The 20,246-nt window shown below is 37.0% G+C and overlaps 1 protein-coding gene across 1 annotated transcript in view; it reads left to right on the forward strand.

Annotated features, from left to right (window-relative positions):
- The first annotated feature begins 727 nt into the window (after positions 1-727).
- LOC142198519 (IgGFc-binding protein-like) overlaps positions 728-20,246 on the forward strand; it is a 67,211-nt gene continuing 47,692 nt past the window's right edge. The window contains exons 1-14 of the mRNA XM_075269551.1: positions 728-871; positions 937-990; positions 1,443-1,524; positions 1,965-2,030; positions 2,903-3,925; positions 4,585-4,629; positions 5,949-6,089; positions 6,176-6,432; positions 6,823-6,904; positions 7,339-7,392; positions 8,510-11,530; positions 12,422-12,466; positions 15,318-15,368; positions 15,936-15,977. Coding sequence (XP_075125652.1) covers positions 728-871; positions 937-990; positions 1,443-1,524; positions 1,965-2,030; positions 2,903-3,925; positions 4,585-4,629; positions 5,949-6,089; positions 6,176-6,432; positions 6,823-6,904; positions 7,339-7,392; positions 8,510-11,530; positions 12,422-12,466; positions 15,318-15,368; positions 15,936-15,977 — 5,107 coding nt within the window. The remainder of the gene's footprint in view (positions 872-936; positions 991-1,442; positions 1,525-1,964; positions 2,031-2,902; positions 3,926-4,584; positions 4,630-5,948; positions 6,090-6,175; positions 6,433-6,822; positions 6,905-7,338; positions 7,393-8,509; positions 11,531-12,421; positions 12,467-15,317; positions 15,369-15,935; positions 15,978-20,246) is intronic.

Consider the following 20,246-nt stretch of genomic DNA (forward strand, 5'->3'; position numbering starts at 1 on the left):
CTTCCACAGTTTGAAGCTCCATTTTCCATTTTCCTTAATTTACTTTAGAATAAAATGCTGATTTTCATGGAAATGAAGCTGTAATGCAGAATAAGAAAAGGATCTTTGGAAAGTGTAGAAACCATAGTGTAGTTTGATACAAATTTTCTTGCTGACAATCTCCTTTTAGGTATTTTAATCAATTCAGTATTTGTTTATTAGACACCTCAAGCAATTATTTGCATTATAGAATATATAAGGGTCTTCTTATCCATATTTTCTTGTGGAGTTAGCTTCAGACTTGCTATTGAACTAAAGGTGAAAAATAAAACATTTACGGCACTATCATAGAGTATACAGTGGCCACTAACTGATTCTTTGATAAATGATTTGTTTTTCCTAATTCAGATAAATGCCATATAGACTGCTCTTTTGATGATGGCTACTGTAACTGGAAGCAATCGAAAGAAGATAATATTGACTGGATACGCTGGAAAGGTCCTACACCGACTGATCAAACTGGACCTTCATCTGACCATACAACAGGAGGTAATAGGCTTTTTCAAAACATAACAATCTGAAACAAAATGATAGAACATCTATTCTTTAACAAAATTCTTGAATTATTATTTCAGATGGATACTACCTGTACATTGAGGGGCATCTGTCACAAGAAGGAGACGTGGCAAGGTTGGAGAGTCCTGCTGATTGTTTCACTGGACAGTACTGCTTACAGTTTTGGTACCACATGTATGGAACATCAAAATACATGACATTGAAGGTGTCAGTTTTAAGAGAGGATGGTTTGGAAGATATGGTTTACTTAGAGGGCGATGCTGGAGATAAGTGGCATCTTGAACAGATTTACTTACCAGATAGTGACATCATCCAGGCAAGTGATTTTTTGTTTATTCCTTTTATTCTTACTAGATAAATCCATTTGTTATTCATATAAAGAACTGTGTCTGTAAACACAAGATTGATAATGATCATTGGGTGACCTCAGATAAGGTACAATTTTTGTAAAGTCTAAAGTCTAATACCTTGAAAACAATGGTATATATCAGCATTAAAACTAATGCTATATTGCAATGTATTACTGGGGAAACATTCAAATGCTATCTGTTGTATATTAGTGTTCTACTAAGTAGAAATGTAAATATATTTGCTTTTTGCGCCAAATATTTTCCTCATCAGAAAGCTCAACACCTTTAGTCGGATGGCTTTTGGGTCAGAATTTTAGTGCTTCTAGAAACACTCCATATTTATGTTGGTCCGTATAACAGATTCATGAGTATGTCTAAAACTATAAACAGGTTAAAAATTTTACAGTAATGACAAATATACCCAAAAAAGTGCAGAAGTAGTGCTGAATATATTTAATAAATCAGTTTAATGTGACTGCAAAACATAGAAAAATAACATGTTAGTAAGAAATAATTTTTAATATCTTTTGTTTATAGATTTTCATTGACGGCATCATAGGAGAAGACGATCGCAGCGATGTGGCCATAGACGACATCTCTCTTATACCTGGATATTGTGGTAAGTAAAGAGTTAATGGTAATGAACTACTTTTAAGAAATGCCAGTAACTAGATTTTATACCATATATTAAATGTCTTCATTTGAGAATTGTGCCAACTGTGAATCTTCAAGACGTACATTGACTTAAAAAATAATGTCCATCTATTGATTTCATTGTGCTGTCTCTAATACTTTAGTTTTTCTTAGTTTTTGTTTTTTCTGTTTACAGAAGAATTGCAGGAACACATTGCAATGTTACTGGCTTTTTCATTAGATTTAGGAGTGTCTCACAAATATAACTCTCTGCTTTTAGGATCACTTATCTATAGGAGTTATTTCCTTCTATTTAAAATATGAATTTCCCATTTGTTGAGTTATCATGGCATTATACTTTTTTTTTTTTTTAAAGAAAACAATGATGATATAAATGGATATTTATGAAAATACTTGTCTTTTTAGTTAAGCCAACAGCTACTACTACCACCACCACCACCACCACCACTGCAAAAACTACAACACCACCAGGTATACAGCTCTAGTATTTTGTTACACACACTCACATTTTGTGATAAATTCTACTTTTATTGATCATTTTATAGCATGCCTTTTAATAAAATGTCATTCTTTTAGTAAAGTCTTTAAAGAGAAGAATAAAGAAAGAGATATGTTTTCACTAATATTCAATATCCCAATGTCTATATTTACAGTAGTTGCCAGACTGTTTAAAAGCAATATTGTTCAAATTATAGATTTTCCTTTACCTAAAGATCCAGCTTACTGCCATAGTCATGTACCCAAATACTAAGGCTAAGGTAGAGTGGCATATTGACACAGCGTCCTCCTACTACACTTACTACACTCTACCCTTAACATGTGCCCCACAAGCCCATCTCAGCTACAGTATGAACAGGGAATTGAAAACCATTGAAACCAAGGTGGAAATTGTAAATGTATTCCTCTCCTGCAATCCTCCGGTGTTATCCTTATTGTCTCTTTAGTCCGATTCTCATTTTGTTTTATGTGCTAGGTGCATTACGCTACCTAGTGCTCTCTCCCATTCCCACTAATAGTTGCCTATCATCTTGTCTTGTACATTACAATACGAAACACATATGTGATCTCACTTTTCTTAACCCATTTATGCCAGAGGTTGAACTACAGGCATTAATGGGTTAATTTCGATATCCCAAAATAAGTGCGTTATTCTGACATAATTTTTATTAGAATATTTATATGTTCCTTGTTATAGAAGTAAAATTTTTGTCACTAAATAAAATACAATATGGTAAATGTCTATAAAAGTCTAGGTCTTTTTAGGTCATCATTTTATTAACTACCGTAGACTGTAAAGATATGTTTGGTAATTCATTGTGTATTCCTTTTCTGTTTATTTTCAGGCTTTATATCATCAACACCCAATGTTATTTCATCTTCCACTTTAACCCATACTTCCACTTCTGACATCAGCACCACTATAAAGCCCACATCTACCTCTACCACCACTGTCCCATCCACTACAACACATAGTCCATCTACAATTACAACTACCTCATCCACATTAACATCTACTACTACTAGAACATCCACTCCCACATCTTCCACTATTATTCCATCCACACCTACATCTACCACTACAAGTCCTTCAACTCCTACCTCTACCACCAGTATTCCATCGACTCCAACCTCTTCAACCACTAGCTCATCCATTGCAACCTCTACAACACATATATCATCCACACCAGTCTCAACTACAACTACGTTATCTACATCAACATCTACTACTAGTCCATCTACTCCTGCATCTACAACTACTACCCCACCTACATCTACCACCACTAGTCCATCCACTCCTACATCTACTACCAGTATTCCATCTACTCCAACTTCTTCAACCACTAGCTCTTCCATTGCAACCTCTACAACACATATTTCATCCACACCAGTCTCAACTACAACTAACTTACCTACATCAACATCTACTACTAGTCCATCTACTCCTGCATCTACAACTATTACCCCAACTACATCTACCACCATTAGTCCATCCACTCCTACATCTTCCACAAGTATTCCATCTACTCCAAAGTCTTCAACCACTAGCTCATCCATTGCAACCTCTACAACACATATTTCATCCACACCAGTCTCAACTACAACTACCTTATCTACAGCAACGTCTACTACTAGTCCATCTACCCCTGCATCTACAACTATTATCCCATCCAAACCTTCATCTACCTCCACCAGTCCTTTCACTTCTACATCTACTACAACTATAACAACCTCTACTATTCCCTTCACATCAACATCTACTACTATGTCATCTACTCCACTATCTTCTACAACTGTATCCACTACTGCTATGTCAACTAAATCTACTTCAAGCCCAGAACCTCCAACAGTACATACACCATCTTCAGGTAGGCACAATATGATTGCAAGCACAAAAAAAAGTGTTGTTTGATTTCATCTAAAAATTATATTCCTCTTAATAGTTAAAATGAAAATTGTGTTTTCTTTGCATTTGAACTTATGGGAACAAGTCTAACCACAAGGTTTCACTATTTTAAGCAATCAGTAAAGTAATTCTTTTTATTTCTTTCATACACATTTTTTATTAGAAATATGTAAATGATTTGGCTATAACTGTTATTTACATTACATTGTTCTTATTTTGAATACTTTGATCCAATAACAACACAAGTAAAAGAGGATCTTTCAGCAAGTAAAGAATGCTAAATGACATATCTTATTTGATTGCCACTATGTGGTCCTGTTCAGTTGCACAGGGTTTTTCTTTTTGTTGGGAATCCATTACACAGAACCCTCATAGACCTGAATTTATGGAGGGATCAGTAAAAATGACTAAAAATAAAAACTGTCCTATTTTTTTGACATCCTATTGTAAAAAATTGATCTCATGAATTATCCCATTTAAGTGACTTAATATCAATGCAGTCATGTGACAGTTATTCACATGGATACAGCCTTAGTGTTTTTTCCTTGGTGACAGGTCCTCTTTAATAACAAGTTCAACAAAGTTAACAGTTAATATTTTCTTTCATTTTGTTTTTCCCAGCTAAATCTACAATTACCGCGCAGCCAATTGTTTCAGCCACAACAGGTAATTATAAATGCTTTTTTTAAATAATAGACTGTAGAGTAATTGGAAATTATACATAAAGAATTTGCTAAAACGTGAAACTACACCAGAGAGTTGCAAATGATGATCTGAAAAATTGTACTTGACTTTTTTCCCCACTTGTCGACTTGAAAATTGAAAAGCCAACATGAGTGTGTTCTCCAAGGAAATGGTTTTATTCTAATTGTTAGAACATGGGGAACATTTTGTTACAAATGTATGTCGGCATAATCTGTTAGACAATTTCAAATACAAATGTGCCACATTTCTTGGGAGGCGTACAACTTTTAATATTTAATCATTTTCCTGAAGCATCCCATATACATTAAATGATTGCTGTCTGGACCATATGAGTTGGATGGGACAAGTTGACCAACTAATGTGTATAGAGGCCTTACATTTTTCTGTAAGTAGATGTTGGATGAGATAAGGATTGGACAGTAGGATTTCAAAAGCTGACAAAAGTCATAACTATAGAGGTTGAAGCTGTGACTGAACCTAGAAGCCGGGCATCCCTAGGTCAACCTCACCACACTAAGGTTGCTTAAACTAATTTGATCCTCTTTCTGATTTCCTTTGATGACTGCTAGCCTCATAAATTTATTACCCCTGTTCTCTGGTGTACTTGAGTGAGACAGGGGATGGAAGTTTATGATGCACGGTCTTTAATTACCAGATAGGAAAAAAATTACCTTTAAAAGGTAAAAATAGCAGTTGGACACAATGTAGTCAAGAAGTGATTCTGTGGAGGGCTTTGGCACAAAATGATTACTGTGTTGGGACACTGACCAGGAACGACGGTAAGTGCACAAACATGTTGTGAACAATTCTTCATGGAGGTCTGAACTCAGATAGAGAATGAAGGGAAAATGTTTATGTTGCAAAATGTACAGATGTTTTGTGGCGGATGGTTATTAGTAGCAGTTGTGCAGGAGGCCCAAGCTAAGCTTTTGTACTAGGGCCTGTTAGCCTTTAGTTCCGCTCCTATTGTTAATCCTTTTATTCTCAGGGATATAAGCTATCACCAGAGCTGTCTGGCAGCATCTTCGTCCCCTCTCACACTCATTACACATACAGTAGTTGGCTGAGCTGAGCATTCACATGTATTGGGGAATTGAGTGAGATGTCTATTAATTGAAAGATTTTTTTACCAACAGCTTGTGTATGGCTAGCATAAAATAGGCCATTCTTAATGGAACACAGACTATTCATTTTTAAGACCTTCTGAATGACTTCTGAGTTTCTGTTAATTACAGATCTGATAACTGATTGATTGTTTAATTATGTTTTTCCTAATTCAGATAAATGCCATATAGACTGCTCTTTTGATGATGGCTACTGTAACTGGAAGCAATCGAAAACAGATGATATTGACTGGATACGCTGGAAAGGTCCTACACCGACTGATCAAACTGGACCTTCATCTGACCATACAACAGGAGGTAATAGGTTTTTACAAAACATAACAATCTGAAACAAAATGATAGAACGTCTATTCCTCAACAAAATTCTTGAATTATTATTTTAGATGGATACTACTTGTACATTGATGGGCATCTGTCACAAGAAGGAGACGTGGCAAGGTTGGAGAGTCCTGCTGATTGTTTATCTGGACAGTACTGCTTACAATTTTGGTACCACATGTATGGAACATCAAAATACATGACATTGAAGGTGTCAGTTTTAAGAGCGGATGGTTTGGAAGATATGGTTTACTTAGAGGGCGATGCTGGAGATAAGTGGCATCTTGAACAGATTTACTTACCAGATAGTGACATCATCCAGGCAAGTGATTTTGTGTTTATTCCTTTTATTCTTAATAGATAAATCCATTTGTTATTCAGATATTAACTTACCATATTTGTAATCACAAGATTAATATTGATCAATGGGTGACCTCAGATGAGATAGAATTTTTCTGAAGTCTGAAGGCATTAATACGTTGGTAACAAAAGTATATTTTTTTTCCATTAAAATTATTGCAATACTACATTGTATTATAGTGGGAAGAATCAATTGTTGTCTATTACATTTTAATGTCTTTCTAAACAGTTTTGAAAGCAATAAGTGCAGAAGTGTTGCAGAATATATTTAATAAATTGGTCTAACAGGGCTGCAAAGTATAGCAAAAGAGCATCTTAGTAAGAAATCCTTTTCAATATCTTGTGTTCATAGATTTTCATTGATGGCATCATAGGAGAAGACGATCGCAGTGATGTGGCCATAGATGACATCTCTCTTATACCTGGATATTGTGGTAAGTAAAGAGTTAATGGTAATGTTCTGCTTTCGGGAAATGCCAGTAAATAGTTTTTATACCGTATATTAAATTTTGTAATTTGAGAGTTGTGCCCGAGGCAAATCTTTAGTACACATGGTGGCATTAAAAATGGTGGACATCTGTTGCTTTAATTGTGATTTCTGAAATACTTTTGTTTTTATTTTAATTTTTTTTTCAATTTGCAGAAATATCACATGAGCTCATTTTAATGTTACTGGCATTTACATTTCATTTAGGAGTGTGTCACAAATATGGCTCTACTTTTAGGTTCACTTAGCAATAGGAGTTATTTTGTTTTACATAAAATATCATTTTCCATTTGTTGAGTTACCATGAAATTATATTAATTTTAAAAAAAAGAAATTAATAATAATTTGAATGGCTATTTATGAAAATACTTGTCTTTTTAGTTAAACCAACAACTACCACCACCACCACCACTGCAAAAACGTCAACACCACCAGGTATACAGCTCCAGTATTTTGTTAAGCACACTCAAACTTTTTTATTGAAATTCTGTCTTTATTAAACAATCATATGCCATTTAATAAAATGTCATTCTTTTACTAACGCCTTTAAAGAGTATAATAAGAGTGAGATATATTTTCATTTACATTCAAAATCCTGATGTCTTTATTTGCTGCCAGGCTGTTTTAAAAGCAATATTGTACTTACTATAAGATTTCTTGTACCTAAAGATCCAACCCACTGCTAATGTCATATACCTAAACACTCAGGCCAAGGCAAAGTGGTATTGTGACACAGAATCTTTTTATGACACCCCAAACCCTTGACATGTACCCCACAAGCCCACCCCAACCACAGTAAACCTCTGTACGAACAAGCATTATAAATATTTTTCTCTCTTGCAAGCCTACGGTGATGTCCTTATTGTCCTTCTATTCCAATTCTCATTTTGTCCTATGTTTTAGCTCTATTACAAAAATACTGTCTTCCTTTCCTATTAATAATTGGCTATGATTTAGTTTTTCACATTGTGCTGCTGCATACAGATGTGACCTTACTTTTATCTTATTTTATATATCCCAAAATGTGTGCCGCAATTTAACTAATATGTTTGTTCTTGTACCGTGTTAGCCAGTGGGTAGGAAATATAAAAAAAACAAAAAACTTGATAGTCTTCAGTAGTTGATACCTTTTTAATGGCTAACTAATAGTGATGACAGATTACAACGTTTCGGAGCTCTCGGCTCCTTTGAGACCCTGAGAACTGATAAAAACCTGGAATTGTTAAATCTGTCACATGGTTTTATGGCATTTTACAGAAATCACTCACCTGAGAACTGATAAAAACCTGGAATTGTTTACATTGTTTGTACCAATTACTAACAAGGGCTCGTTCACATCTGCGCCGGCACTCCGTACTTCAGGTTTCCGTTTCCTACCTAAAACAGACTACGGACTAGGAGTATGGTTAAAGTGCCAATGATACAGTTTCTATTTATACATTTGTCCTAAAAGGCTAGGTCTTGTTAGACCATCATTGTAGTCACTACAATATGTTGTAAATATACTGTATGTTTGGTAATTATTATAAATTCATTTTCTGTTTATTTCTAGGCTTTATCACATCAACACCCAATGTTACTTCATCTTTCAGCACTTCTGCTTTAACCCATACTTCCACTTCAGCCATCAGCACCATTATTAAGCCCACATCTACCTCTACCACCACTGTCCCATCTACTACAACACATAGTCCCTCCACAATTACAACTGCTTCATCTACATTAACATCTACGACTAGTCCATCTACTACTACATCTACAACTATTATCCCACCTACCTCTACCACCACTAGTCCATCCTCTCCAACATCTACCACTGGTATTCCATCTACTCCAACCTCTTCAACCACTAGCTCATCCATTGCAACCTCTACAACACATATTTCATCCACGCCAGTCTCTACTACAACTAACTTACCTACATCAACATCTACTACTAGTCCATCTACAACTACATCTACAACTATTATCCCACCTACCTCTACCACCACTAGTCCATCCACTCCTACATCTACCACCGGTATTCCATCTACTCCAACCTCTTCAACCACTAGCTCATCCATCGCAACCTCTACAACACATATTTCATCCACACCAGTCTCAACTACAACTAACTTACCTACATCAACATCTACTACTAATCCATCTACAACTACATCTACAAATATTATCCCACCTACCTCTACCACCATTAGTCCATCCACTCCTACATCTACCACAAGTATTCCATCTACTCCAACCTCTTCAACCACTAGCTCATCCATTGCAACCTCTACAACACATATTTCATCCACACCAGTCTCAACTACAACTAACTTACCTACATCAACATCTACTACTAGTCCATCTACAACTACATCTACAACTATTATCCCACCTACCTCTACCACCACTAGTCCATCCACTCCTACATCTACCACCGGTATTCCATCTACTCCAACTTCTTCAACCACTAGCTCATCCATTGCAACCTCTACAACACATATTTCATCCACACCAGTCTCAACTACAACTAACTTACCTACATCAACATCTACTACTACTCCATCTACTACTGCATCTACAACTATTATCCCACCTACATCTACCACCACTAGTCAATCCACTCCTACATCTACCACCGGTATTCCATCTACTCCAACCTCTTCAACCACTAGCTCAACCATTGCAACCTCTACAACACATAGTTCATCCACACCAGTCTCAACTACAACTAACTTACCTACATCAACATCTACTACTAGTCCATCTACAACTACATCTACAGCTATTACCCCAACTACATCTACCACTACTAGTCCATCCACTCCTACATCTACCACCGGTATTCCATCTACTCCAACATCTTCAACCACTAGCTCATCCATTGCAACCTCTACAACACATATTTCATCCACACCAGTCTCAACTACAACTAACTTACCTACATCAACATCTACTACTAGTCCATCTACAACTACATCTACAACTATTATCCCACCAACCTCTACCACCACTAGTCCATCTACTCCTACATCTACCACCGGTTTTCCATCTACTCCAACCTCTTCAACCACTAGCTCATCCATTGCAACCTCTACAACACATATTTCATCCACACCAGTCTCAACTACAACTAACTTACCTACATCAACATCTACTACTAGTCCATCTACTACTGCATCTACAACTATTATCCCACCTACATCTACCACCACTAGTCAATCCACTCCTACATCTACCACCGGTATTTCATCTACTCCAACCTCTTCAACCACTAGCTCATCCATTGCAACCTCTACAACACATATTTCATCCACACCAGTCTCTACTACAACTAACTTACCTACATTAACATCTACTACTAGTCCATCTACAACTACATCTACAACTATTATCCCACCTACCTCTACCACCACTAGTCCATCCACTCCTACATCTACCACCGGTATTCCATCTACTCCAACCTCTTCAACCACTAGCTCATCCATTGCAACCTCTACAACACATATTTCATCCACACCAATCTCAACTACAACTAACTTACCTACAGCAACATCTACTACTAGTCCATCTACTACTGCATCTACAACTATTATCCCACCTACATCTACCACCACTAGTCAATCCACTCCTACATCTACCACCGGTATTCCATCTACTCCAACCTCTTCAACCACTAGCTCATCCATTGCAACCTCTACAACACATAGTTCATCCACACCAGTCTCAACTACAACTAACTTACCTACATCAACATCTACTACTAGTCCATCTACAACTATTACCCCAACTACATCTACCACTACTAGTCCATCCACTCCTACATCTACCACCGGTATTCCATCTACTCCAACCTCTTCAACCACTAGCTCATCCATTGCAACCTCTACAACACATATTTCATCCACACCAGTCTCAACTACAACTAACTTACCTACATCAACATCTACAACTAGTCCATCTACAACTACATCTACAACTATTATCCCACCTACCTCTACCACCACTAGTCAATCCACTCCTACATCTACCACCGGTATTCCATCTACTCCAACCTCTTCAACCACTAGCTCATCCATTGCAACCTCTACAACACATATTTCATCCACACCAGTCTCAACTACAACTGATTTACCTACATCAACATCTACTACTAGTCCATCTACTACTGCATCTACAACTATTATCCCACCTACATCTACCACCACTAGTCCATCCACTCCTACATCTACCACTGGTATTCCATCTACTCCAACCTCTTCAACCACTAGCTCATCCATTGCAACCTCTACAACACATATTTCATTCACACCAGTCTCAACTACAACTAACTTACCTACATCAACATCTACTACTAGTCCATCTACTACTATATCTACAACTATTATCCCATCCAAACCTTCATCTACCACCACCAGTCCTTTTACTTCTACTTCTGCTACAACTATAACAGCCACTACTATTCCATCCACATCAACATCTACTACTATGCCATCTACTCCACTATCTTCTACAACTGTATCCACTCCTGTTATAACAACTAACTCTACTTCAAGCCAAGAAACTCCAACAGTACATACACCATCTTCAGGTAGGCACAATATGATTGCAAACACAAAAATGTATTGCTTGTATTCATTTAAACAATATATTGCTTTTAATAGTTAAAAGATTTTTTTTTTTTTTTCATCTGGCCTTATGAGAACAGGCCTATCCTCAAGGTTTCACCATTTTCTAAGCAATTCTTTTTTCCTTTCTCTTTTCTATACAATTTTACAAAAGTTAAAATGTTGTGCAATGACTTGAAGATCAAGATTTATAGAACATTAAGTTAAAATTGGAAAGAAATATGTTAGCGGTTTGACTATAACCATTGTTTTTCTTTTGATTATTTTGGCCCAATAATAACACAAGTAAAAGAGAATCTGTCAGCAAGTAAAAATGCTAAGTGACATATCTTATTTGATTGCCCCTGTGTAGCCCTGACCAATTTGTTTTTGTTATATTTTTGTTTTTTTTAATCTGTCCACCGTTTTAAAACATATAGCTGTATTTAGTTGGCTCTTATTGTCCAATTCAGCAGTAAACTTTATTTTCTTGTTATTTTCGGCAAATTTATCAGGGGTACTGAAGCATTTAAATGAGGTATACTGTGATGCAAAACAGTCGTGAAAAAGGGTCATTTTTCATGGCCATTTTGCATCCGTGTGGCATCTGTTTTGAAGATCCCCTCATTGTCTTGAGTCTACGGAGGGATCTGTGAAAATGGGTAAAAATAGGAAATATCCTATTTTTTTCACGGTCCATTAAAACAGACTAAAAAATTGCTTCTGTGAATAACTCCATTTAAATGTATTGATTGTAATGCAGTTATGTGACAGCTGGTAACGTCATTCACATGAATAGAGCATTTTGTACTTTGCTACAGGTCCTTTTTAATGCCAAACTCATCTTAAAAGTTAATATTTTGTCTTTTTTTCAGCTAAACCTACAATCACAGCACAACCAATTATTTCAGTACCAATAGGTAAGTGCAATTGAATCTTTTTAACCATATAAATAATGCATTATAGATTAAGTGTTGTCACTAGAGATGAGCGAACACTAAAATGTTCGAGGTTCGAAATTCGATTCGAACAGCCGCTCACTGTTCGAGTGTTCGAATGGGTTTCGAACCCCATTATAGTCTATGGGGAACATAAACTCGTTAAGGGGGAAACCCAAATTCGTGTCTGGAGGGTCACCAAGTCCACTATGACACCCCAGGAAATGATACCAACACCCTGGAATGACACTGGGACAGCAGGGGAAGCATGTCTGGGGGCATAAAAGTCACTTTATTTCATGGAAATCCCTGTCAGTTTGCGATTTTCGCAAGCTAACTTTTCCCCATAGAAATGCATTGGCCAGTGCTGATTGGCCAGAGTACGGAACTCGACCAATCAGCGCTGGCTCTGCTGGAGGAGGCGGAGTCTAAGATCGCTCCACACCAGTCTCCATTCAGGTCCGACCTTAGACTCCGCCTCCTCCGGCAGAGCCAGCGCTGATTGGCCAAAGGCTGGCCAATGCATTCCTATGCGAATGCAGAGACTTAGCAGTGCTGAGTCAGTTTTGCTCAACTACACATCTGATGCACACTCGGCACTGCTACATCAGATGTAGCAATCTGATGTAGCAGAGCCGAGGGTGCACTAGAACCCCTGTGCAAACTCAGTTCACGCTAATAGAATGCATTGGCCAGCGCTGATTGGCCAATGCATTCTATTAGCCCGATGAAGTAGAGCTGAATTGTGTGTGTTAAGCACACACATTCAGCACTGCTTCATCACGCCAATACAATGCATTAGCCAGTGCTGATTGGCCAGAGTACGGAATTCGGCCAATCAGCGCTGGCTCTGCTGGAGGAGGCGGAGTCTAAGGTCGGACCTGAATGGAGACTGGTGTGGAGCGATCTTAGACTCCGCCTCCTCCAGCAGAGCCAGCGCTGATTGGCCGAATTCCGTACTCTGGCCAATCAGCGCTGGCCAATGCATTCTATTAGCCCGATGAAGTAGAGCTGAATGTGTGTGCTTAGCACACACATTCAGCTCTACTTCATCGGGCTAATAGAATGCATTGGCCAATCAGCGCTGGCCAATGCATTCTATTAGCTTGATGAAGCAGAGTGTGCACAAGGGTTCAAGCGCACCCTCGGCTCTGATGTAGCAGAGCCGAGGGTGCACAAGGGTTCAAGTGCACCCTCGGCTCTCCTACATCAGAGCCGAGGGTGCGCTTGAACCCTTGTGCAGCCTCAGCTCTGCTACATCAGAGCCGAGGGTGCGCTTGAACCCTTGTGCACACTCTGCTTCATCAAGCTAATAGAATGCATTGGCCAGCACTGATTGGCCAGAGTACGGAATTCGGCCAATCAGCGCTGGCCAATGCATCCCTATGGGAAAAAGTTTATCTCACAAAAATCACAATTACACACCCGATAGAGCCCCAAAAAGTTATTTTTAATAACATTCCCCCCTAAATAAAGGTTATCCCTAGCTATCCCTGCCTGTACAGCTATCCCTGTCTCATAGTCACAAAGTTCACATTCTCATATGACCCGGATTTGAAATCCACTATTCGTCTAAAATGGAGGTCACCTGATTTCGGCAGCCAATGACTTTTTCCAATTTTTTTCAATGCCCCCAGTGTCGTAGTTCCTGTCCCACCTCCCCTGCGCTGTTATTGGTGCAAAAAAGGCGCCAGGGAAGGTGGGAGGGGAATCGAATTTTGGCGCACTTTACCACGCGGTGTTCGATTCGATTCGAACATGGCGAACACCCTGATATCCGATCGAACATGTGTTCGATAGAACACTGTTCGCTCATCTCTAGTTGTCACTCATGAATTAAAGACTTGCTAAAACATACAGTATATCATCAGACAGGCCCACATTTAGGCGTTTATGGCAGCTTTTGCTATAAAGTGCACTAACAATTTACAAATGCCGATCTGAGAAAATTGCCCTTGACTTTTCTCATCATTTGAAGTGAGCGCATATTCCAAAGAAATGGTTTGATTCTAATTGTTTCGAATATAGTGTAAATTTTTGCACAAATCTATTCCCGTGTAGATATTCTGGTTTGGGCCCAGATAGAGAACGAAGAGAAAATATAAATGCTACAAAAATGTACATATGTGTAGAGACTGACAGTTGTAAGAAGTTGCAAGCTTAAGCTTTTGCAGGAGGCCCTGTGAGCCTTTAGTTAAATCCCTGCTGCTAACCTACTTGCTCCAGGGTGATAAGCTATCGCTAGAGCTGTCTGGCACCATCTTCCTCGTATCTCCCACTTAGTACATAAGCAGTTCTTGGATGAGCTGAGTGTTTAAGTGTATTGGACAATTGGGTTAGCTATTTATTGACTGAAAGATTGAATGGCCAACAGATATCTTGTGTATAACTGGCATAAAATAAGCCATTCTTAGTAATTATGGGACACAGACTATTCGTTTTCAGACCTTCTGAATAGCTTCTGACAGAATAGCTTCTTAACAGAAGTTAAGTACAGATTGGACAACTGATTAATTGATTAATTATGTTTCCCTTATACAGATGATTGCCATATAGACTGCATTTATGATGCATTTTTTTGTTTGCTTTTATTAGCAGAATTTTTTCTTGGAAAATATGCATTGATGCTATGCTTACACTTTGAGTGTGTCATTTGAGTTAGTAGAGTGTGATAAATAGGATCCTCGTCCATTGCAGTGACTTAGTGATGTGAGGGTTAGAGCTACTTTATATGAATTATCCTTTTTTTAAGTTACTGCCACATTATATCATTTAATAGTATAGTGTAATGTTAAGTAATGGTTAATTATGCATATACTTGATTTTTTTTTAGTTAATTCGACAACTACTATCACCACCACAGAAAAAACTTCAACACCATCAGGTATAAAGCTATAATAATTTGCTCAACCCGCTAACATTTAGTATGAAATTCTCTGTTTAGGGAACATTTCTAATCACACACCATTTCAATGATACATGTAAGTGTATATTAATGCCTTTAAAGACTAGATGAAAAAGTAAGATATATTTTCATCTAGATTCAATAACACAATGTCTAAATCTACACTAGCTGCTATTTCGAAAGCAGGGTTACAGCTAAGATAGGCTATTCTTCATCTAGAGCAAGGGTCCACTTTATAGCCCTAACCCTGTCTCAAAATACCCGAATTATTGTACACTGGCTCTGCCCTACACCTTGATACCCAGAATTTGGGAAATGTGTCTTACCAGTCCAACCCTAGCCACGGTACATTCTTGTGCAGATGTTTAAAATTGTTGAAAAATAATGCAATGGTTATGCAATGGCAAATATGGTTATGATACTATAGATTTGCTAGTCTCTTGGACATTGCATACTGTATAGACTAGGTGTGAAAGCTCTACAATTAAGACATAAAAATATGTCTTATTACTCTGTTCAGTAACTTAGTTACATTTCCTTTTACAGTTATTCCCTCAACAACAACCAGAAGCACCATAACGGCAACAGGTAAATTCATATCATTTTATGATCAATGCTTTATTAAATTATAGTTTTTTTTTTAAAGAATACTCTGACATGATACTAGTATACAGAACAAGTATGTGTTTAAATGTAACATTTTGTAGCTTCTGTAACATTTACTGAACTCAAAAGTGTTTTAAGTAAACCGCTGTAATTTGTGTGCACCATCTGACCCTATTTGTTTTCTTATATTCATAATTACAATTAATTATGAATATTGTAACACTGTAATTCCATTATATATCAAATTGATATATAATATCTGTTATCAATGAGAAAATGAAATTCTTACCATTACAAGTGCAGTTTCTGTGTAAAAGGATTTTATTGTTTTCACTGTTACTCATACAGTTGTTAGTATCTGTGATGTTCCATTTCATTCTCATTCATGTCTCTCGTTGTTGTATAATATATATATATATGTGTGTATATATATATATATATATATATATATATATATATATATTATACATATATATATAATATATATACAGTCCTATGAAAAAGTTTGGGCACCCCTATTAATCTTAATCATTTTTTGTTCTAAATATTTTGGTGTTTGCAACAGCCATTTCAGTTTGATATATCTAATAACTGATGGACACAGTAATATTTCAGGATTGAAATGAGGTTTATTGTACTAACAGAAAATGTGCAATATGCATTAAACCAAAATTTGACCGGTGCAAAAGTATGGGCACCCTTATCATTTTATTGATTTGAATTCCCCTAACTACTTTTTACTGACTTACTGAAGCACAAAATTGGTTTTGTAACCTCAGTGAGCTTTGAACTTCATAGCCAGATGTATCCAATCATAAGAAAAGGTATTTAAGGTGGCCAATTGCAAGTTGATCTCCTATTTGAATCTCCTCTGAAGAGTGGCATCATGGGCTACTCAAAACAACTCTCAAATGATCTGAAAACAAAGATTGTTCAACATAGTTGTTCAGGGGAAGGATACAAAAAGTTGTCTCAGAGATTTAACCTGTCAGTTTCCACTGTGAGGAACATAGTAAGGAAATGGAAGACCACAGGGACAGTTCTTGTTAAGCCCAGAAGTGGCAGGCCAAGAAAAATATCAGAAAGGCAGAGAAGAAGAATGGTGAGAACAGTCAAGGACAATCCACAGACCACCTCCAAAGAGCTGCAGCATCATCTTGCTGCAGATGGTGTCACTGTGCATCGGTCAACTATACAGCGCACTTTGCACAAATAGAAGCTGTATGGGAGAGTGATGAGAAAGAAGCCGTTTCTGCACGTACGCCACAAATAGAGTTGCCTGAGGTATGAAAAAGCACATTTGGACAAGGCAGCTTCATTTTGGAAACAAAAATTGAGTTGTTTGGTTATAAAAAAAGGCGTTATGCATGGCGTCCAAAAAGAAACAGCATTCCAAGAAAAACACATGCTACCCACTGTAAAATTTGGTGGAGGTTCCATCATGCTTTGGGGCTGTGTGGCCAATGCCGGCATCGGGAATCTTGTTAAAGTTGAGAGTCGCATGGATTCCACTCAGTATCAGCAGATTCTTGAGAATAATGTTCAAGAATCAGTGACGAAGTTGAAGTTACACCGGGGATGGATATTTCAGCAAGACAATGATCCAAAACACTGCTCCAAATCGACTCAGGCATTCATGCAGAGGAACAATTACAATGTTCTGGAATGGCCATCCCAGTCCCCAGACCTGAATATCATTGAACATCTGTGGGATGATTTGAAGCGGGCTGTCCATGCTCGGCGACCATCTAACTTAACTGAACTTGAATTGTTTGTCCAAAATACCTTTATCCAGGATCCAGGAACTGATTAAAAGCTACAGGAAGCGACTAGAGGCTGTTATCTTTGCAAAAGGAGGATCTACTAAATATTAATGTCACTTTTCTGTTGAGGTGCCCATACTTTTGCACCGGTCAAATTTTGGTTTAATGCATATTGCACATTTTCTGTTAGTACAATAAACCTCATTTCAATCCTGAAATATTACTGTGTCCATCAGTTATTAGATATATCAAACTGAAATGGCTGTTGCAAACACCAAAATATTTAGAACTAAAAATGATTAAGATTAATAGGGGTGCCCAAACTTTTTCATAGGACTGTATATATATATATATATATATATATATATATATATATATATATATAAATATATATACATAGAGTCTGAAATCTGCAACCATCAAAAAAGCTATGGTCTCTCCCAAACAATAAAAATTAATTTTGCCACTACAATTTTTCTTCTTATGTTTGTATCTAAGAAAATAAGCTCTTCTCTATCTGTACTCTATATTGCATGTCAAATATACTTATATATAAATTAAAGTTAAATAAAATGTTTTCGTGACTTTTTTTATTGTATATTGTATTTTCATGTTAATGAAGTAAAAAGTATGGGCTACTTCATGACTGATAACATTCTGACGATTGTTATTCTATGTTAATTTTCAATTACACAAAAATAAAATATTTATTAATCAAACGACTTTTAAAAAAATCTCCGGTGTAGCTAGAGTATAATCTAATTGTGTGATTTTTTTTTTAAATTAATAAATTTATGTGCATTATTTCAATTGTTAAAATGTTACATTTTTACATCTTCTCTCATATTACTTTATGTAATATACTTGCACTTTTTATATTTTGCATGTTACAAGTACATTTAATCTGTTTATGGATTAGAAACCACATCATCATTCACAGTGGTAAAAAAATCAAGAAACATAAATTACATATTTTATGCATAAACATACAAAGATACAACACATAACAATAATAGATATTAGTGAATAATTACAGTCTTTGGAGAATAGTAAATGTATAAGCTCGGAGGACTCAAATGTTACGAATTATATGTAGCCATGTATATACATACATTTAGTACGCATAGCAACAGTTAAAATAATTCTACCCAGCATACTTGCAGATATACATATTTAAATAGACAACAGAACTAAAAATTTGAGTTTACCAATAAATTGCAACAATTGAATGAATATCAAACTTTTGGGTACCACAAAATCTCCTTTAGGAACCACAGAAACCTCATCTTCAGAAAGGACAGCTGGAATTACTACCGAGGGTTCAACACTTTATAGAAGCACTAGTGGATCAACTTTGGAGTCGAAAACTACAACCACAACATCTGAACCTACAACAACTATATCACCAAGAACAAGTTCCTTTATAGAGACTACAACAGGAACAAATACTAGTAGCACTCAACCAGAGATTTCAACTATTTCTTCAGCTCACACAACTTCAAGAGTAACAGTGACCTCAACTCCTGAAACAACAAGTGCTCAGACTTCAGTGAAAACAGAGTCTACCAGAACCACACAAATAGTTACTGAAGAACCAACAGCCTCTTTGACATCCACCTCTACGTCAACTAGAGGAACAACAACAGTTTCATCACCAACAACAGTGTCAACATCAGAAACCACACAAACAAGTGTTCCTACTGCATTGAAAACAGAGTCTACAGTAGCAACTCCGGCTATCACTAAAGGAACAACAACCACAACATCTGGACCTACAACAACTATACCACCAACAACAAGTTCCTCTCTAGAAACTACAACTACAACAGGAACAACTACTAGTAGCACTCAACCAGAGATTTCAACTATTTCTTCAGCTCACACAACTTCAAGAGTAACAGCGACCTCAACTCCTGAAACAACAAGTGCTCAGACTTCAGTGAAAACAGAGTCTACCAGAACCACACAAATAGTTACTGAAGAACCAACAGCCTCTTTGACATCCACCTCTACGTCAACTAGAGGAACAACAACAGTTTCATCACCAACAACAGTGTCAACATCAGAAACCACACAAACAAGTGTTCCTACTGCATTGAAAACAGAGTCTACAGTAGCAACTCCGGCTATCACTAAAGGAACAACAACCACAACATCTGGACCTACAACAACTATACCACCAACAACAAGTTCCTCTCTAGAAACTACAACTACAACAGGAACAACTACTAGTAGCACTCAACCAGAGATTTCAACTATTTCTTCAGCTCACACAACTTCAAGAGTAACAGCGACCTCAACTCCTGAAACAACAAGTGCTCAGACTTCAGTGAAAACAGAGTCTACCAGAACCACACAAATAGTTACTGAAGAACCAACAGCCTCTTTGACATCCACCTCTACGTCAACTAGAGGAACAACAACAGTTTCATCACCAACAACAGTGTCAACATCAGAAACCACACAAACAAGTGTTCCTACTGCATTG

Source organism: Leptodactylus fuscus, chromosome 3 (genome assembly GCF_031893055.1).
Source record: "Leptodactylus fuscus isolate aLepFus1 chromosome 3, aLepFus1.hap2, whole genome shotgun sequence".
Taxonomy (NCBI): domain Eukaryota; kingdom Metazoa; phylum Chordata; class Amphibia; order Anura; family Leptodactylidae; genus Leptodactylus; species Leptodactylus fuscus.